Genomic DNA, 16646 nt, shown 5'->3' with positions numbered 1-16646 from the left:
GGGCTTTGGGGGGAAAAGATAAATAAATAAAATCTTAAAAAAAAACAATAATTTCAGTGTGGGAGAAGACAGAAATATCAGAAACAATCTTGAATCTCCATCTTGGAGACTGGGGAAATGGCAGTACTATCAACTGCCTAAAGAAGTATGCAGAGAAAATAACAGGGTATATTATCCTCATTTGCTGTAACCAGGGCTCAACAAACTATGGCCTGCAAGCCAAACAGTCCAGAGCCTGTGTTTGTAGATAAAGCTTTATTGGACACAGCTGTGCCCATTCATTTATGTATTGTCTATGGCTGCTTTTGTGCTACAGTGGCAAAACTGAGTAGTTTCAACAGAGACTGTACGGCCAGAAAAGCCAAAAATATTTACCATATGGCCCTTTAGAGAAATGTTTTGACCACGCCTGCTATAAAGCATAGTATGCCCAGAGTCCCTGGCACATAGCAAGTTGCTAAGAAATGTTAATGAATATTATCATTAAAATTTATCTGTAAAGGTCTCTAATAAATAACCTGCACAAATATTACTGAGTTCTTATTCTTCCTTCTGGTTCAAATGTTTTAGAGTCTGTAGCTCTCATCCTTCTTCTGCCTTCTAATATAGGAAATTTAGATAAACGATTGGTGAGAGTGGAAAAAACTTAAGATTTTAGCCAGACATTGCCCAAGGATGTAATTCATAGACTATAAATCATATAAAGAGGTCAAGCAGATAATATGCAAAGCACGCAAACACATACTTTCTGTGACAGCGAATGCTCTTGTCCCTCACTATACGTTCTTCCATTCTCCCTTTGAATAACAGATGTCCCCATTGCCATCTGAAGTTTAGCTAGGCACATAGCCATCCAACTACAGACACATTTTGCAGCCTCTCTTGCAGCCAGAAATGGCTAAATGCTTAAAGTTCTCACCAACAGATCTTGAGCAGAAGTCTTCTATGACTTGCGTAAAAAGGAGATTTGCTTGCCTGCTGCTACCTGCTTCCCACAGGGTGTAATGAAGGCAAGAAGGTCAGTCAGCTTCAACCATGAGGACAAAGATAGCATCATAAAAGATGGCAGAGCAAGAAAATGGAAGGAACCGAGGTCTCTGGCTGATCTTGTGGAGGAAAGCTTGACTATTTACTCGAGACAGTCATGTGAGAAAGACATAAACGTCTATCTTCTTTGGGCCACACATTTCAGAGTATCTTTATCACAGCAGCACACCCTATATGTTAATAAACCCTCCAATGTCATTCTCTCCAAGGTCACACAGTTATATATTAAATGAAGCTCCTATAATTCCTGCCTTTGCAATGTAATTTTTCTGTTATGTGGATATAAGGGTACTCTGGGAAATTCTGGTAAAGACTCCCTGGTTTTTAATGTGTGATGAGTCAATTGGTCTTTTTCAAGTTCACCAGACGATGACAAAAGATAAAATTATGCTGAAAAAATCTTTGTGCCCTTAATAATCCAGAGAGACAGCGAGAACTCAGTATGTGCCAATTAATCTGTTCATCACAGAAGGAAGTGGAGAGACAACGGTTTAGTATACTTTCAAGGGTGTTGAGCAGAGAAATTAGAGAGTTATGAGTTTGGGAAGACACTCAACAGAGTAGTTAATGGGTTGCAAACACAAGGTCTCAATGTCTAAAAGACCTTACCTCTTAGCTGCCAATGTGTTCAGGCGTGATGACTCGGTTTCTGTTTCTCTGAACATCAGTCCCAGGGTCTGCATAATTTCAATGCATGCCCTAGAAAACAAAGGGAAAAAAGCACGGAAATGGCATGATTTTATTACAAGTTCAGAATGCGACAAAATCCGTAATCCTTAATAGAATTGCACTCAGATATCCATGTGGAAAAAGTACAGGAAGGACATTCTGTATATCAAATTGCCAACACCGGTTGAGTGCCCACTCTGTGATGGCTACATGGTAAGCACTCAGAAAGATTTGTTGAATGAATGAATTAATAGCTAGATGTCAGGATTAAAAGTCATTTTCATATTGTTCTCTTTACTTATATTTTTTCCAAAGTTTTTATGATAATCACACACTACTTTATTATTAGATTATTTTTAATAATTTTATTTTCAAGTAGGTAATATTTGGCTCAAAATTTCAAAGGTAAAAAAGAAAATGCAGCGAAAGGTGTCCTTCCTCTAGACACACATTCTTCCCCTTTTGGGACAGCCAATATTACTAGTTTCTTGTGTAGTCTTTCTTTAAAAATTAAAACAAAATGAATGCTATTTTAAAAAAATCTATGTGAAACAAAACTTGCAGCACCATTCATCATTAATACAGTATATATTTTGTCCTGTGCCTTCTAGTTATCTTTAACACCTGAGGGGAAAAAGGATCTATGATTATCCAATTAGTACTTACACCAGTTCATCAGCCCTTCGGCTTTTATTCTGAAGTGCGTTCTTATCCCTAGACTCTGGCAAGTACTCACGAAGTTTGTTCACTAGGAAATAGAAAAGGTCACTGGTCTGTGAAAGCAAGCAGGAAAGAAGATGGTCATTAAGGCATTGGTTGGTGAAACTCTCTATCCTTACACAATAAAAATATGAAGAAATGATTTGCTCCTTGATTAGGGAGGAAGTGAATTACAGTGTCTGTCATTAATACTAGCATAACCTAAATGGAAACATACTTCTGCTTACGACCAGGAGACCACTGTCCTGGTGAATAGAGCAAGAGCTAAGCCTAGGGGGTGACGCTGGGCGATGCCTTCTCCGCTCGACCATCAGTCTTGAAGATCATCCAGCAGCAGGTGTATAATCTCAGGCAGGTCATTCAGTTACCTTGCAATAATATATTAAATGGGGCTACCATAATCCCTGCCTTTCCAAAGTAATTTGGCCTTTGTGAGGATACAATGAAATAATGGCTAGACAAGCTCTCATTTTAAAATGTTTACTAATACGAAAACAAATGTACAGCACTAGTGTAGCTAATGAAGATGGTGCAGAATGACAGTAATACTTCTGCCAATACTGTGGAAATGTGGACTGCTATTTCTGCCAAAATACACGCTGACTTAAGAGTGGGGAACTAATTTTTTTTGTGTTCCTGTCCAGTCTCATGAGATAAATCAAGCATGAAAATCAGCACTGGCCCATGAAATCAGGCAAGTTGGTACTAATGAGAAGTATAATGTGATGGCTTCTCTTTTCTATTCCTCTACCGTTCATTTTTTTCCCAGGACTTTTGTTTACTAGTGGCAACTTAGACTCTGTTTAGACAGGTACAGGTGTGCCCTTCTTTAGGTGAGGCAGCATGAGAAGAGGCTGAGGATGCCAGTGGAGGGAGAGACAAGAGGAGGAGGAGTGGATGTACACCGGGGCCTAGAAGTGCTGGGGTTTACCAGTGCCTTATAAATTAGCAGAGGGCGGCAGCTTTACACACTGACTCTGGAGCCACATTCTTTATGTTCTAATCTCAGCTCTGCCCCTGGTTAGCTGTGTGACATTTGGCAAATTAATTATACATTCCGTGACTCAGTTTCCTCATCTCTAAAATGGGGTTAATAGTATCACCTCATGGGGTGGATGTTAGCATTAAATAAGCTAGCATCTGTAAAGCCTGAACAGTACTTAGCATATCATAAGTGCTTTATGAATATCAGTTGTTATTGTGGTCTCTCACCTGCTCAGTGGTTCAGGAATTTTCACCCTTAAAATTCTAAATCTTGACGGGGGTGGTGGTTATGCAGATATATACATTTGTCAAAACTCTTTAAACTTACCCTTAAAATGGGTACATTTTATTGTATGTAAATTATACCCCCAATAATTTCTCCATAAAAGATATACAAATGGCCAATAAGCACATGAAAAAATGCTCAACCTCATTAATCATTAGGGAAATGCAAATCAAAACCATGAGATACCAGGACTGGCCAGGTGGCGCAAGCAGTTGAGTGCTCACGCTCCGCTGCAGCGGCCCGGGGTTCGCCGGGTTCAGATCTCGGGCGCGCACCCATGCACCGCTTGTCGAGCCATGCTGTGGCGGCGTCCCATATAAAGTGGAGGAAGATGGGCATGGATGTTAGCCCAGGGCCAGTTTTCCTCAGCAAAAAAAGAGGAGGATTGGCAGATGTTAGCACAGGGCTGATCTTCCTCACACACAAAAAAGTAAATAACAAGTGTTGGCAAGGATGTGGAAAAATTGGAACCCTTGTGCACTGCTGGTGGGAATGTAAAATAGTAAACAGTATGGCAATTCCTAAAAAATTAAAAATAAAATTACCATGTGATCCAACAATTCCACTTCTGGGTATACTCCCAAAAGAACTGAAAGCAGGTTTCAAAGAGATATTTACACACTCATGTTCATAACAGTATTATTCACAATAGCTAAAATGTAGAAGCAACCCAAGTATCCATCAATGGATGAATGGATAAGCAAAATGTGGTATATACATACAGTGGAATACTATTCAGCCTTAGAAAGGAAGGAAATTCTGACATGTGCTACAATACTGATGAACCTGGAAGACATTATGCTAAGTGAAATAAGCCAGTCACAAAAAGATAAATATCATATGATTCCACTTATATGAGATATTTAGAGTAGTCAAACTCATAGAAGCAGAAAGAATGGTGGTTGCCAGGGGTTGGGGGAGGGGAGAATGGGGAGTTATCATTTAATGAGTATAGTTTCAGTTTTGCAAGATGAAAAGAGTTCTGGAGACAGATGGTGGTGATGGCTGCACAACAATATGAATGTACTTACTTAGTGCCACTGAACCATACACTTAAAAATGGTTAAGATGGTATATTTTGTTATGTGTATTTTACCACAATAAAAAAAACTGAAGAAAGAAAAACCTCATGGAGAAAAAATAAGAGGTTAGGAAAGAACATAAATAGAGAACTCTTTCATTCACTCATTCACCCACTGAACACATAACTATCTATTGCCAGCTATGCGGCAGGTGCTGTGCTAGGTAATGAGATAACATCATGAACAAAACAAACACACATGGTGTCTGTACTCCTAAAGCTTACAGTTTAGTCAACCTATGAAGAAGTGTTCTCAGAATTTAAAACTTTACTTGTAGGGGCTGGCCCCGTGGCTTAGCGGTTAAGTGTGCGCTCCGCTGCTGGCGGCCCAGGTTCGGATCCCGGGCACGCACCGACACATTGTCCGGCCATGCTGAGGCCGCGTCCCACATACAGCAATTAGAAGGATGTGCAGCTATGACATACAACTATCTACTGGGGCTTTGGGGAGAAAAAGGGGAAAAAAAGGAGGAGGATTAGCAATAGATGTTAGCTCAGGGCCAGTCTTCCTCAGCCAAAAGAGGAGGATTGGCATGGATGTTAGCTCAGGGCTAATCTTCCTCACAAAAAAAATAAAATAAAATAAAAAAACTTTACTTGTAATAAAATTTTCTAAAAGATTAATTACATATACATATATATATATATATTTTTTTTTTTCCCCATCCTCTCACTCAGGAACCAAAAATTAGAGCTGCCGCTAATCTCCCCACCCCAGTGTGGGTTCCTGAGGGAGCTTCACACGACCTTATGTTCTCCAGAGAGCCCAGCGCAAAGCTGGAAAACCACTGCTTTAGCTTAAGGCTGTGATAACCATTTAAATTAAAATGCTCCTACAAGAAGATACAAATGTTGACTTTTATTAGTCATATACATTAACCTTGTTAAATGAGTATGAGACTAGATTTTGGTCGAAGATTAGAGAGAACAAGGCTACCAGGCCTTGATGGTGGTGGGGAGGGCGTGGGGAAATCCACTAAAGAATGGAAAGACCCCAGACAGGGACACTGCCCATGTGCCTTTTATCTCCCTCTCTACTCACTCTGGCCTTTCATTTTCAACAAGTGAATTAGAAGATCTTCTATTTTAGTCCATCTAAGGACATGACATTAAAGAACAGCTACAGTATTTTCAAGTAAGGAAGAGAACATGAATGCTTTATTCCTAGACTTCTGATCAGGTTAATCATTATGAATTGGGTGCGGGACCTGGTACGTGCATGGCATTGTGTCAGGCCTTAGTGAGAATGCAAAGATGAGTAAGACACATGCCTGTCCTGAAGAAGCTCATGGAATATTACGGTAAAAAAGAAAAATATACCAATAACTATAGTAAACAGGAGAATATCCGTGCTCATTCATGAGGGTAGGATCCGTATCTGAGTCATGCTTGCATTTCTGATGCCTGTTACCATGCCTGGCACAGAGCAGGCATGCAATAAGTGTTTGCTGAATTGTTAAAGAGAAAGTGCCATCAGAGATGCCGTAGAACCGCACTGGCCAGTACGGTAGCCACCGGCCACATGTGGCTATTTACATTTAAACTGATTAAAACTGAATAAAATTACAATTTCACTTCCTTAGTCACTGGCCACATTCAAGTGCTTAATAGCCACATGTGGCCGGTGGCTACTTTACTGAACAGTGCAGATTATAAAATATCAAAGAAAGCTCTGTGGCACAGAACTGCCGTAACAGAGCAAAGAGAGGAGGGTACCAAAGTTCCCCATTAAGGATGACAGGAAAGGCAGAAGAATAGCACTTGAGATGAGCCTTGAAGAATGGGTAGGCCTTTAACAAGAGAAAACGGAAGAAGGAGTAGCCTAGAGATAGCAAACAGCAGGGGAAACGTGGAGGGCCGGAGGACAGGGTGTTCACCCCACCCCAAGTGGCTGGAGCTGTTAGAGGAAAGACGTGAGCGTGGTGCAGTGGTGGGTCGAGTGGGTCAGGCCTAGCTTTGTTCTCTTTCTCTACATCCTTCCTTTGCTCCACAGCCGAGGCCACCTGCATCAGGCCCATTTTAAGACTGGAGATGATCTCCAGGTCAACACTCTGGTATTCAACGTCAACACTCTTCCTCCTCAGTTCTCCTACCAAGACGTCTGCTTTAAATTCGGTCCCCTGATGTGTCCAGTCTGTCCAACTGGACTTCCTCTTTGGGCCCTGTGCTGAGTCCTTTGCCGCTCCTCTCCCAGCTGCTGGCTTCACTCTCGACAACCTTTACATCCTTGCTGCCTCCCCAACCCCACATCCCATGAAGGCCCTGGTGCCAAACTCTAAGCAAGCAGATCCTCCTGGTGCTAAATGTTTGTGCAGACATCTGGGTGTCGCCCACCCGCATGCTGCAGGGCCCTGGTGTTTCATTTTGCACGTTCTCTGTGTGGAGATGACCCTCACCCTCAGGCACTGTGCCTTCTCCGAGAGCATCCACAGCTGTGTTAGTTCTCCCACGGCCTGCCCTATGCAGATGGTGGCCCCTTCCTGATAACCTGCCCTGCTAAAATAAAGGCCACACCTGTCCAAATTTGGAATCTGTGACAGAGGTCATGAGTGGAGAGCCTTACATGCCAAAGCCAAGGTGTCTGTACCTAACTTAGTGAGGAGCCACAGGAGGCTTCTGAGAAGGCAGGGCCACACCCTCAGGGTTACAGATTCAACTGATACCATGTGTGGGATGGACTAGAGAGGTTTATCTGGGTGGGACAGAACACCAATTTCTTTAGCCTTTCCACAGGAACTCCATTTCCATCTTCATAATCACCTTGGTTGGTCATTTTCATTCCTATCCCTGTATTTTACACAATCCTCTGAAATTCTAGAGTCAAAACGTGGGTGGTGTATTCCTAAAAGCATCTATCCAGGACAAGCATTATAGACTATGCAGCACTACACCATCCTTGCCTGTCTCAGTGTTTGGGACATTTGACATACTATTCTCTATAGCTACCCTCTAATTAGGGTGATCAACCATCCCAATTGCTTGGGACTGTCCTTGCTTTTACACTGAAAGTCCCATGTCTTGGGAACTTCCTCAGTCCCAGGAAAACCGGGACAGTTGGTCACCCTCCTCTGGGCAAACCAGGCTGGTTGGCCATCCTACATGTGAAGCACTTAGAACCTAAGAAATAGCCAGGACTGTCTTATATGGTTGGGGAGGCTGTGCACTTCACGACTGCTCTATAAAATGGTAGCAGCTATGTATGAGACCACTGACCAGAATTAGGACACAGCATACAGCCATCAGCATGAGCTCGGCCCTAGGCAGGGCTCACCCCTCAGCTGGGCATCACACCACTACACCTGGGCTTCTCAATACCTTCACCTAAAACTGACAATGAAACTAAGTAAGACTTGGAACAAGTCTATAACTTGCTGAGTGACAGCTAGGAGGCTTTGACTCCCAGGAGTCACCTTTTTTTTTGTTTTTTTGTGAGGAAGATCAACCCTGAGCTAACATCTGATGCCAATCCTCCTCTTTTTGCTGAGGAAGACTGGCCCTAGGCTAACATCTGTGCCCATCCTCCTCTATTTTATATGGGACGCCGCCACAGCATGGCTTGACAAGCGGTGCATCGGTGCGCACCCAGGATCCGAACCTGCGAACCCCAGGCCGCCAGAGTGGAGCACACGCACTTAACCGCTACGCCACCGAGCCAGCACCCAGGAGTCACCTTTTTAAAAATAACTGGCCTACGCTCAAAAGTAATTTTTTAAAATTATATTATATTGTAGGGGAATCTGCACAGAAAACTTGAAATCTACTTTCTCATCTCATTGTCTGTACTCGTACATCTCGCATGCCAGAAGCTTCCCCACTAATGATTTCTCTCTCTTTTTTTTTTTTTGTTTGCTGAGGAAGATTTGCCCTGAGCTAACATCCATACCTGTCTTCCTCTATTTTGTGTGTGGGTCACTGCCACAGCTTGGCTGACAAGTGGTGTAGGTCCATGCCCAGGCTCCGAACCCATGAACCTGTGCTGCTGAAGTGGAGCGTGCTGCACTCAACCACTATGCCACGAGGCCCGCCCTGATTTCTCTTTTCTTTGACTCTGCCAACCCAACCCACGTGAGCTACCATTTTTTTGCTACGACTCTCCTCTCTGCACATCCCCCGCAACACGCATGTATACATTACTGATTACATCACAACGTTTCGTGTTAAAACAGAATTGCATTAAATTTAATCAACATTTTAAAATACAGCATCAGAACACAAGACAACATTTATTTATATTTTACTATATGCTGCATTTGATAAACAGGTGAAACAAATTTTAACGATTAAAAATAAAACAAAATACCTACTTTCCAGAAGAGCCTTTTCAGAATGAAGTTTTTCTGGGCTGCTACTTTAAATTCCGTAATTAAACAAAGTATCTTCCTCAAAGTGTTGTCTTTAAGAAAAAGTTCAGATTTAAGTTGACTGAAGTGCTTAATTTTCTCCTCGGATCTACAGGAAGACAAGAAAATTTTCCATGTAAAAAATGATAAGAAACAGCAGTTGAGGAATATCAATGATTATTGACAGGTTTGTAAAACTTTGTTTCTAATGGAATTTTAATACAGTTTTGTACTTCTAGCTTTATTACTCCTCAGCAATGAAACTTGCTACCCCCAAATTGAACTATTTATTACTCTCCAAACATACTTTTTGCCCACGCCCTTTACTCAAGCTGTTACCACTATCAGGAACTCTCACTGTCCCTGCTAAACTTCTGGCCCTCTTTCGTAGTCTAGCTCACAGTTTGTTCACATACCATTTACCGTAATCCATGAACCATATGTAATATTATTTGCTTAATACTTTTTCTTTAAATCAACTCACTTTTTTTTTTGCCCAGAGGAATTTATTTATAAAGAAAACTTTGTATCACTACTTTACAGAGAAAACCAGTATCATTTGCCATAAATAGAGGGTAACTATAAAAATAGCAGGAAAGCAACACAGACTCTAAGTAGGTGCTCTGTATTCTGAGCCTGAGGCTTGCTCTGTCTCTGACAAAAAGGCAGAGGGGCGGGTGTCAGAGAGCTGCCACTGCTGGCACCAGCCGGGAGCTTCTCCCTAATGAGATCAGCTGAGGCGGAAAAGGGACTCACTTTTTCACCACGGAATTCAGAGTTATGTCACGCCACGTCAGAGTACCACACGAAATCATCTCCCACCACCGACCCACGTGCGCTCCACACTTCAGGCAACGCCGGCTTAGCTGAAATGAGCACCAGCTTCTCCTCAGAGCCTTCCCCAATGCCACCAGGGAAGGGGGACCCTCTCCCACGGCACTTTTCCCACACTTCCCACATCATACTAATCCTGTGTCACCCCACTGTAGTTATGTGCACTTGTCCTGGCCCCTCAGCTGATCTTCAGCACCTTGAGAAAATGTTACCGGGTGAAACATCGTCTCCGGCGCCGACTGTGCTCAGCAGTAGCAGCCTGCACTTCATGGAGGGCTGACTCGCGCAGGCACCTGGGTGCCTCTCACGGACCAGCCCCTTCAGGCCCGGTGAGGGGCTGAGCTGGGAATTACTATCGCATTTATAGCATGGCGGAGGGGTTAAGTGCCCTGGCCAAGCTCACACAACTAGTGCTTCAGAAAAGCAAGGAGAATCACAGTTGAAGGAGAGATGTTTCATGTTCTGAGTAGGTTGATGGAAACTTCTTAGGATTTCTGACTTGAAGCAAAAATATCTTTACCACCTACTGCACAAATCTTGATACCAGCCATTTATCCCAATAATACTACAAGGAATCTTGGTTCTTGCCCACCACCTCCCCCTTTATTTAAAAAAATCTAATGGGGCCGGCCCGGTGGTGCAAGCGGTTAAGTGCACGTGCTCCGCTGTGGCGGCCAGGGGTTCGCCGGTTCAGATCCCGGGCGCGCACCAACGCACCGCTCATCAAGCCATGCTGTGGCGGCGTCCCATATAAAGTAGAGGAAGATGGGCATGGATGTGAGCCTAGGGCCAGTCTTCCTCAACAAAAAAAGAGGAGGATTGGCAGATGTTAGCTCAGAGCTGATCTTCCTCACACACACACAAAAAATCTAAGATGTTCTCCTCTGTCCAATCAATGAGCCTCTCGTATTAACACAAAAATTAAGGCTTACTGAAAAACAGTGGAGATACTGGAGGAGAAATGATCATTAAGAATTCAGTGAGAGCAATCACAGAGGCAGAAGAACATGATTATGTGCATGGGGGGCAGGGTCAGACAGGCTGATCAGAATCCTAGATCTGCCCCTCCTCAGCTGGATAATTACCATGCACAAGTTACCTGGTCTCTCTGTGCCTCTATTTCCTCATCTGTAAAATGCGGATGATGATGGTACCTATCCCATTGTGCTGTTTTGATACGTTAGCGACAGAATTCTATTTTGAAAACCCAAAGAATATTTACTCCTTTGAAACTGAAGGTGCCTTGCAGGCAGAGACCATTTCTTGTGTATCTTGTGCATACACTGCATCCCTCACAGTGCATTTTACATCACTGCATTTTAAATATGTTGCCTTCAGGAGTTAACTTTGCAAGAAATATGCTTTTCCTGAGTCAAGATAGTGGAAGAACTCTTCTTCTTGCCTTCAGGGATAAATTTCAAGCCACATGTATACAAAGTTAGAGCCTATTTTATTACACAATTAGCTTTAAAATCACATTAAACAAAGTACCAAAATTAAAACTGATACTTTTTTAGAGTAAACATATGAAAACATGTAGGAATTCTTTTTTTTAAAGAATATTTTAATGTCATTCTTTTTTTTTTTTTTTTTTTTTTGCCTAGGGAGATTCACTCTGAGCTAATATCTGTTGCCAATCTTCCTTTATTTTGTATGTGGGTTACCACCCCAACATGGCCATGAGTGATGTAGGTCTGCACCTGGGAGCCAAACCTGGGCTGCCGAAGCGGAGCATGCCAAATTTAACCACTAGGCCACCGGGACTGGCCCCACATGCCGAAATTCTAAGCTATCTGTACTATCATCTTTTTAAAAAAGAAATCACAAGCATTATTTTATTTAACCCCTACATACCTCAGAACATATCTCAGAATAAAACCAACATTTTCTTATAAAATCATCATTATCACAGCCAACAAAATTATGAGTAATTCTTTGGTATTGTCTAATAACCAGTCCATAGTCAAGTGTCCTCTATAGTCTTAAAAATGTCATTTTATATTTGGTTTGTTAAAATCAAAATCTAAATAAGATACTTGTTGTATTTGCTTGTTATGTTCATTAAGTCTTTTAAAAACTTTTACTATGGAAATATTCAAACATACACAAAAATGGAGAAAATTGTATAAGAAACCCCATGTACCCATCACCTAGCTTCAATAATTTTCAACATTTTGCCAGTCTTGTTTTATCTATTCCCTTACACACACACACACACACACACACACACACACCCCTCTACCTTTTTTAAATTGAGATAAAATATACATAACATAAAATTTACCACTGTAACCATTTTTAGGTGTACAATTCAGTGGCATTAAGTGCATTCACAATATTGTGCAACCATCACTACTATCCATTTCCAGAACTTTTTCATCTTCCCTAACAGAAACTCTGTATCCATTAAACAATAACTCCCCATTTTCCTCTCCCCCGACCCCTGGTAATCTCTATTCTACTTTCTGTTTCCATGAATTTGCCTATTCTAGGTGCCTCACATAAGTGGAATCATACAATATTTGTCCTTTATGTCTGGCTTATCTCACTTGGCATAATTTCTTCAAGGTTCATCCATGTTGTCACATGTGTAAGAATTTCATCCTTTTTAAGGCTGACATACCCACCTTTTTACGTCAGATTCAGGTTTAACTGTTTTAACAAAGATACTTCATAGATGCTGCTGTGTGTTCATATGACATCAAATAATGCACAAAAGTCTGGGGGTCCCACTGAAGTGACATTAAGACCATAATGGGTTTAGTTACTTACAAATAACCCCTCCATTTTGAAGTTCTGCTTCATCTTTCTATCTAATGATGTCATCCACTGGGGACTGTTGCATGAATCCATTATTTCACCAGGGGATGCAAAACTGGTAATTTCCTAATATTGTCAAACCTTCCACATCCATTAGCTGGAATTCTGTAAAATGGAATTTGCCCTCATCAACTTGGCTACTTGGTGACCCCAAACTGATTATAGTTCATGCAGGAAAGGCAGGATAGATGCTTAATTCTCTCCATTTGTTTGCTGATTTGCAGAGTCAGGAATTGGTGTGCTATTTACTTAATGGAGTTCAATGCGTTTTTATTTCTTTCTGGGGGGGGCGGAGCAAGGAGGACTTTCTCTCTATGATACATCATTATACATTTCAATTTTTGTATATTCATTGTGCTTCAACCATCACATTCATTACTTTTTCTGATACTCAAATTGTCCCATCTTTGGCTATTAGGAGCCTCTTCGTGTGGTCTCCCGTGTCTTTTAGTTAGGGCCCATTACTCTTTGCCTTCTGGCACAAGCTGTTTCAGACTCATTTTATATACTTCCTGCTCCTGACATAGAATCAGTCATTCCTCCAAGGAACTTTGGTTCCTTTTAGTGAGGAATGAATATGTGTCTTTTAAAATGAACTTACTCTTAGCTCATCTACATGACTCCCAAACTTGCCCAAGACTGAATTCATTGAGTGCTTTCTATGTGCAAAGCACTGTTTTCAGTAAGAAAAATACAAAGATTGGTAAGACATACTCCTTGCCTTCCAGGGGCTCACAATATACTGGAAGAGATAGTCACATCACAAGTAACTACTTCAATATAAGGCCAACTGTCATAACAGAACTATGAAGTCTGGATAAAATCCAAACTCCTTAGCCTTGCATGTAAGGTCTCAGCCTCTATCTTACCCCATTCATTCATTCATTCATTCATTCTGTGAAGGCTTATTGGCAGCCTACTATGTACCAGTGACCAAGGTACAGACCCTGCCCTTAAGGAGCATACTGTATAACAGGGCCACGCATAATCAAAGAAGCAATCATAACATAGACTGGTAAGAGCTGGGTACAAGATGGGTAAGTACAGGATGTTATGGAGGGGCCCTTATTAGTTTTGAGGGGTCAAGAAATAATTTTTAGAGAAAGGGATGGTAAGCTAAGACTTGATGAGTTGACATTATTCATGAAGGGGAAGAAGAAAAGAAAGTAGGGTTCCTGAACAGGGCCATCCTGTCAGAGCCCAGAGGGAAGATAAACAGGGAGCTTTCTGAGAATTGTGAGTTCACTTGGATCAGGAGTTTAGGGCAGGAGTGGGGGGAACCCAATAGTGGAGGATGGAAAAATGAAAAGGGACATCAGGAAGGTCTGTGTGAGCTGTTACAGAGTTTAGATCTTCCCCTAAGGGCCATGGGGAGCCATTCAAAGGCTTTAAGGGAAGAGTTATGCGATCAGATTGTGCTCCTAAAAGATTCCTCTGCTGTCATGGAGAGTGGTCTAGAGAGGGGCAAGAGTGAAGGCAGAGGCCAGCTAGGAAAATACCACAGGACGCAGCACAGAGATCACTGGGCTGGAGCACATGGGATTGGGAAGTGGATGCTATCCAGTATACTAAAGAAGTACAATAAACCATGTGGTGATTGGCTGGATGTGGGGGATGGTGAAGGGGAGAGAGAAGGCAAGGGTGACATCCAAGATTCTGGTTTAGGACATCTGGAGATAATGACATCATGCCCTATGGTAGGAAACACAGGAGGAAGGTCAGGTCCCAGGAGGAAGATGCTGAGTTGTGTTTTGAATATGCTGACTTTAAGGTTCCCATGAGACATACAAGAGGGGATGTCTAGTGGGCAGCTGTGTTTGCACCTAAAATCCAGGGCAGAGAGTTGAGGTAGAAGCATCAATGCGATGGTCAGCAAGACAGAGACTTAGGAGAGGCAGGGAGGAGAGACCAATCCCCAGGCAGCTCTCTCACCTTGTCACTCCTTACCTGTAGGGCTTTTGACTTCCCACTGCAGGACCGAGCTCACTAACATAGAGGGGATCTTGTAAAAGAGTGGCTTTCTGGAAGAGGAAAAAGTGGGAAAAGTCAATTCCCCCTACTTGTAGTCAATATCACATATCTATTCTTTAATCCCTTCTACAGTACATGATTTGTTTATATAACTCATTCCAGGGTGTGATAATATCACAAGGAATTGTTTTTCTTACATAGTTTTTAGAAAGTTTTAAACATAATGTTTGCTCATTATGAAATAAAATTATCTATCAAAATCAAACAGTACAGAAATACAGAAAGTAGAAGATAAAGGTTCCCTGTCTCTCCCTACCCTTCCATCCCACTATTCAAAGTACCTTACTATTATCAGTTTGGTTTATATCCTTTCAGGCATATAAAAACATATTAATTATAACATATACACTTATAATACATATAAGATGATATAGTTTTATCGTGTATATTTAATACTAGCTAAATTCTATCACATACATTAATCTCAAACTTTTTTTTTCACTTAATATATGGTGGACAGTTTTTCATGTCTGTGTATACGGATCTACTTCAATCTCTTCAACGATTACCTAGTATTCCACAGCTTAGATATACAATAATTCCGTTAACTATTCTGCTATTAAGGGAGTTATTTTTTCCTTAAATCTGTAGTGTTGTCATTTCCCATTCATTCTTGGTCCTCAAAACAAACAGGCAAGTAGTGTTCAGCAAGTTCTCTAAATAATCTTCTATTTATGTTGAGGCTTAATAGACAGGTCAGAAGGAATTTATGAAATGTTGCTGATTTACAACTCCAGACAAGCTTACCCCTGTCTTATTCCTGATATTTCAGAGCAGGGTGGTGGGTGAGTGGGTGGGCGGTGGGGGAAGTACGTGCTTCTTCTTACTACTTTTGTCATTGCTCTAAGTATTTTTTAAAAAGTGCCTTTTCCCCCTCTTTAAATGTTTATGCTTGCCTTAAATCTAGAATTTTAATTTAGGGGTACTCCTTAGTTATTTAGCTTTCTAGAAGCTACCTTCACAATATATAAAGGGCAAAGAATTGTCATATTTCATCTTTGTAGAATTTGAGATTCTAAACAACCCAAATGTAATTACTTTTGGTGAAAGTTACAGATAAAACAGGTTACTGAAGAAGACCCAACTCTTTGGAAACTCTTAAAATCAGAATGAGTGTTAAATTTCTAACTGGATGGTTTGGGTTAATTTGACCTGAAAGTGTAGAGAGTGTTAACACGTCCAATTCCTTCTCCCAGGAGCACTTCCCTACCTTAACATGAAAGATGATTCCAGATCTCAGGGCACAAGAGATGAGTTAATCAAGAGAAGTCTGACTGATTGAGGAGATGATTTATTTTCACTTTCCTAAAACTTATGAAGACATCACCAAGACTAACCAAAGCTGAACAACCTGATGAAAGAATTCAACATCACAACTTTTTAAATGTTTATCTTGAATTAACATCTTATTCTTACTAGAATGAATGCTAATCTGATTCTTCATTTATGTATAAAATATTTGCTTACTCATTTTCCATCTTTCAAGGGAGAGAACATTATTTTTAATGATAATATTTACCAACTTATAAAGATAACCCCTCTCCACCCACATTTTTTTCAGTGGTCATAGAAAAAAAAATCAGACTATCTGGGTTCAGCTCACAGCTCTATACTGGTTGTACAGCCTTGCATATATCATCTAATTTCCCTGGCCTCGATTTCCTCATCTATTCTATAAAATGAGAATAACAGTCCTCATCATAGTTGTTGTGCAGATTAAATGAGTTAATATACAGAAAGCATCAGAACAGTTCCTACCAGATAATAATAATGCATGTTAGTCACTGTTATTGCTTTTATTATCAGAAGGGCTATGAGTTGGCCTATTTGACTT

General features: G+C 41.2%; 1 protein-coding gene across 3 annotated transcripts in view; it reads right to left on the bottom strand.

The window, feature by feature from the left end:
- The window catches only part of C17H12orf56 (chromosome 17 C12orf56 homolog), a 96186-nt gene that overhangs the window by 14011 nt on the left and 65529 nt on the right, over window positions 1–16646 (bottom strand). For all 3 annotated transcript variants that reach the window (XR_015554914.1, XM_014786760.2, XM_087442084.1), the window contains exons 5-8: window positions 14729–14802; window positions 9092–9236; window positions 2383–2489; window positions 1657–1746 (exon numbers count right to left, since the gene is read on the bottom strand). Coding sequence is in view for 2 of the 3 variants with exons in the window: in XM_014786760.2 (XP_014642246.2) it covers window positions 1657–1746; window positions 2383–2489; window positions 9092–9236; window positions 14729–14802 (416 nt within the window). In the remaining variant the exon portion in view is untranslated. The remainder of the gene's footprint in view (window positions 1–1656; window positions 1747–2382; window positions 2490–9091; window positions 9237–14728; window positions 14803–16646) is intronic.

Source organism: Ceratotherium simum, chromosome 17 (assembly GCF_057802395.1).
Source record: "Ceratotherium simum simum isolate JZ-2026a chromosome 17, ASM5780239v1, whole genome shotgun sequence".
NCBI lineage: Eukaryota > Metazoa > Chordata > Mammalia > Perissodactyla > Rhinocerotidae > Ceratotherium > Ceratotherium simum.
This window is presented reverse-complemented; position numbering and strand designations above follow the sequence as displayed.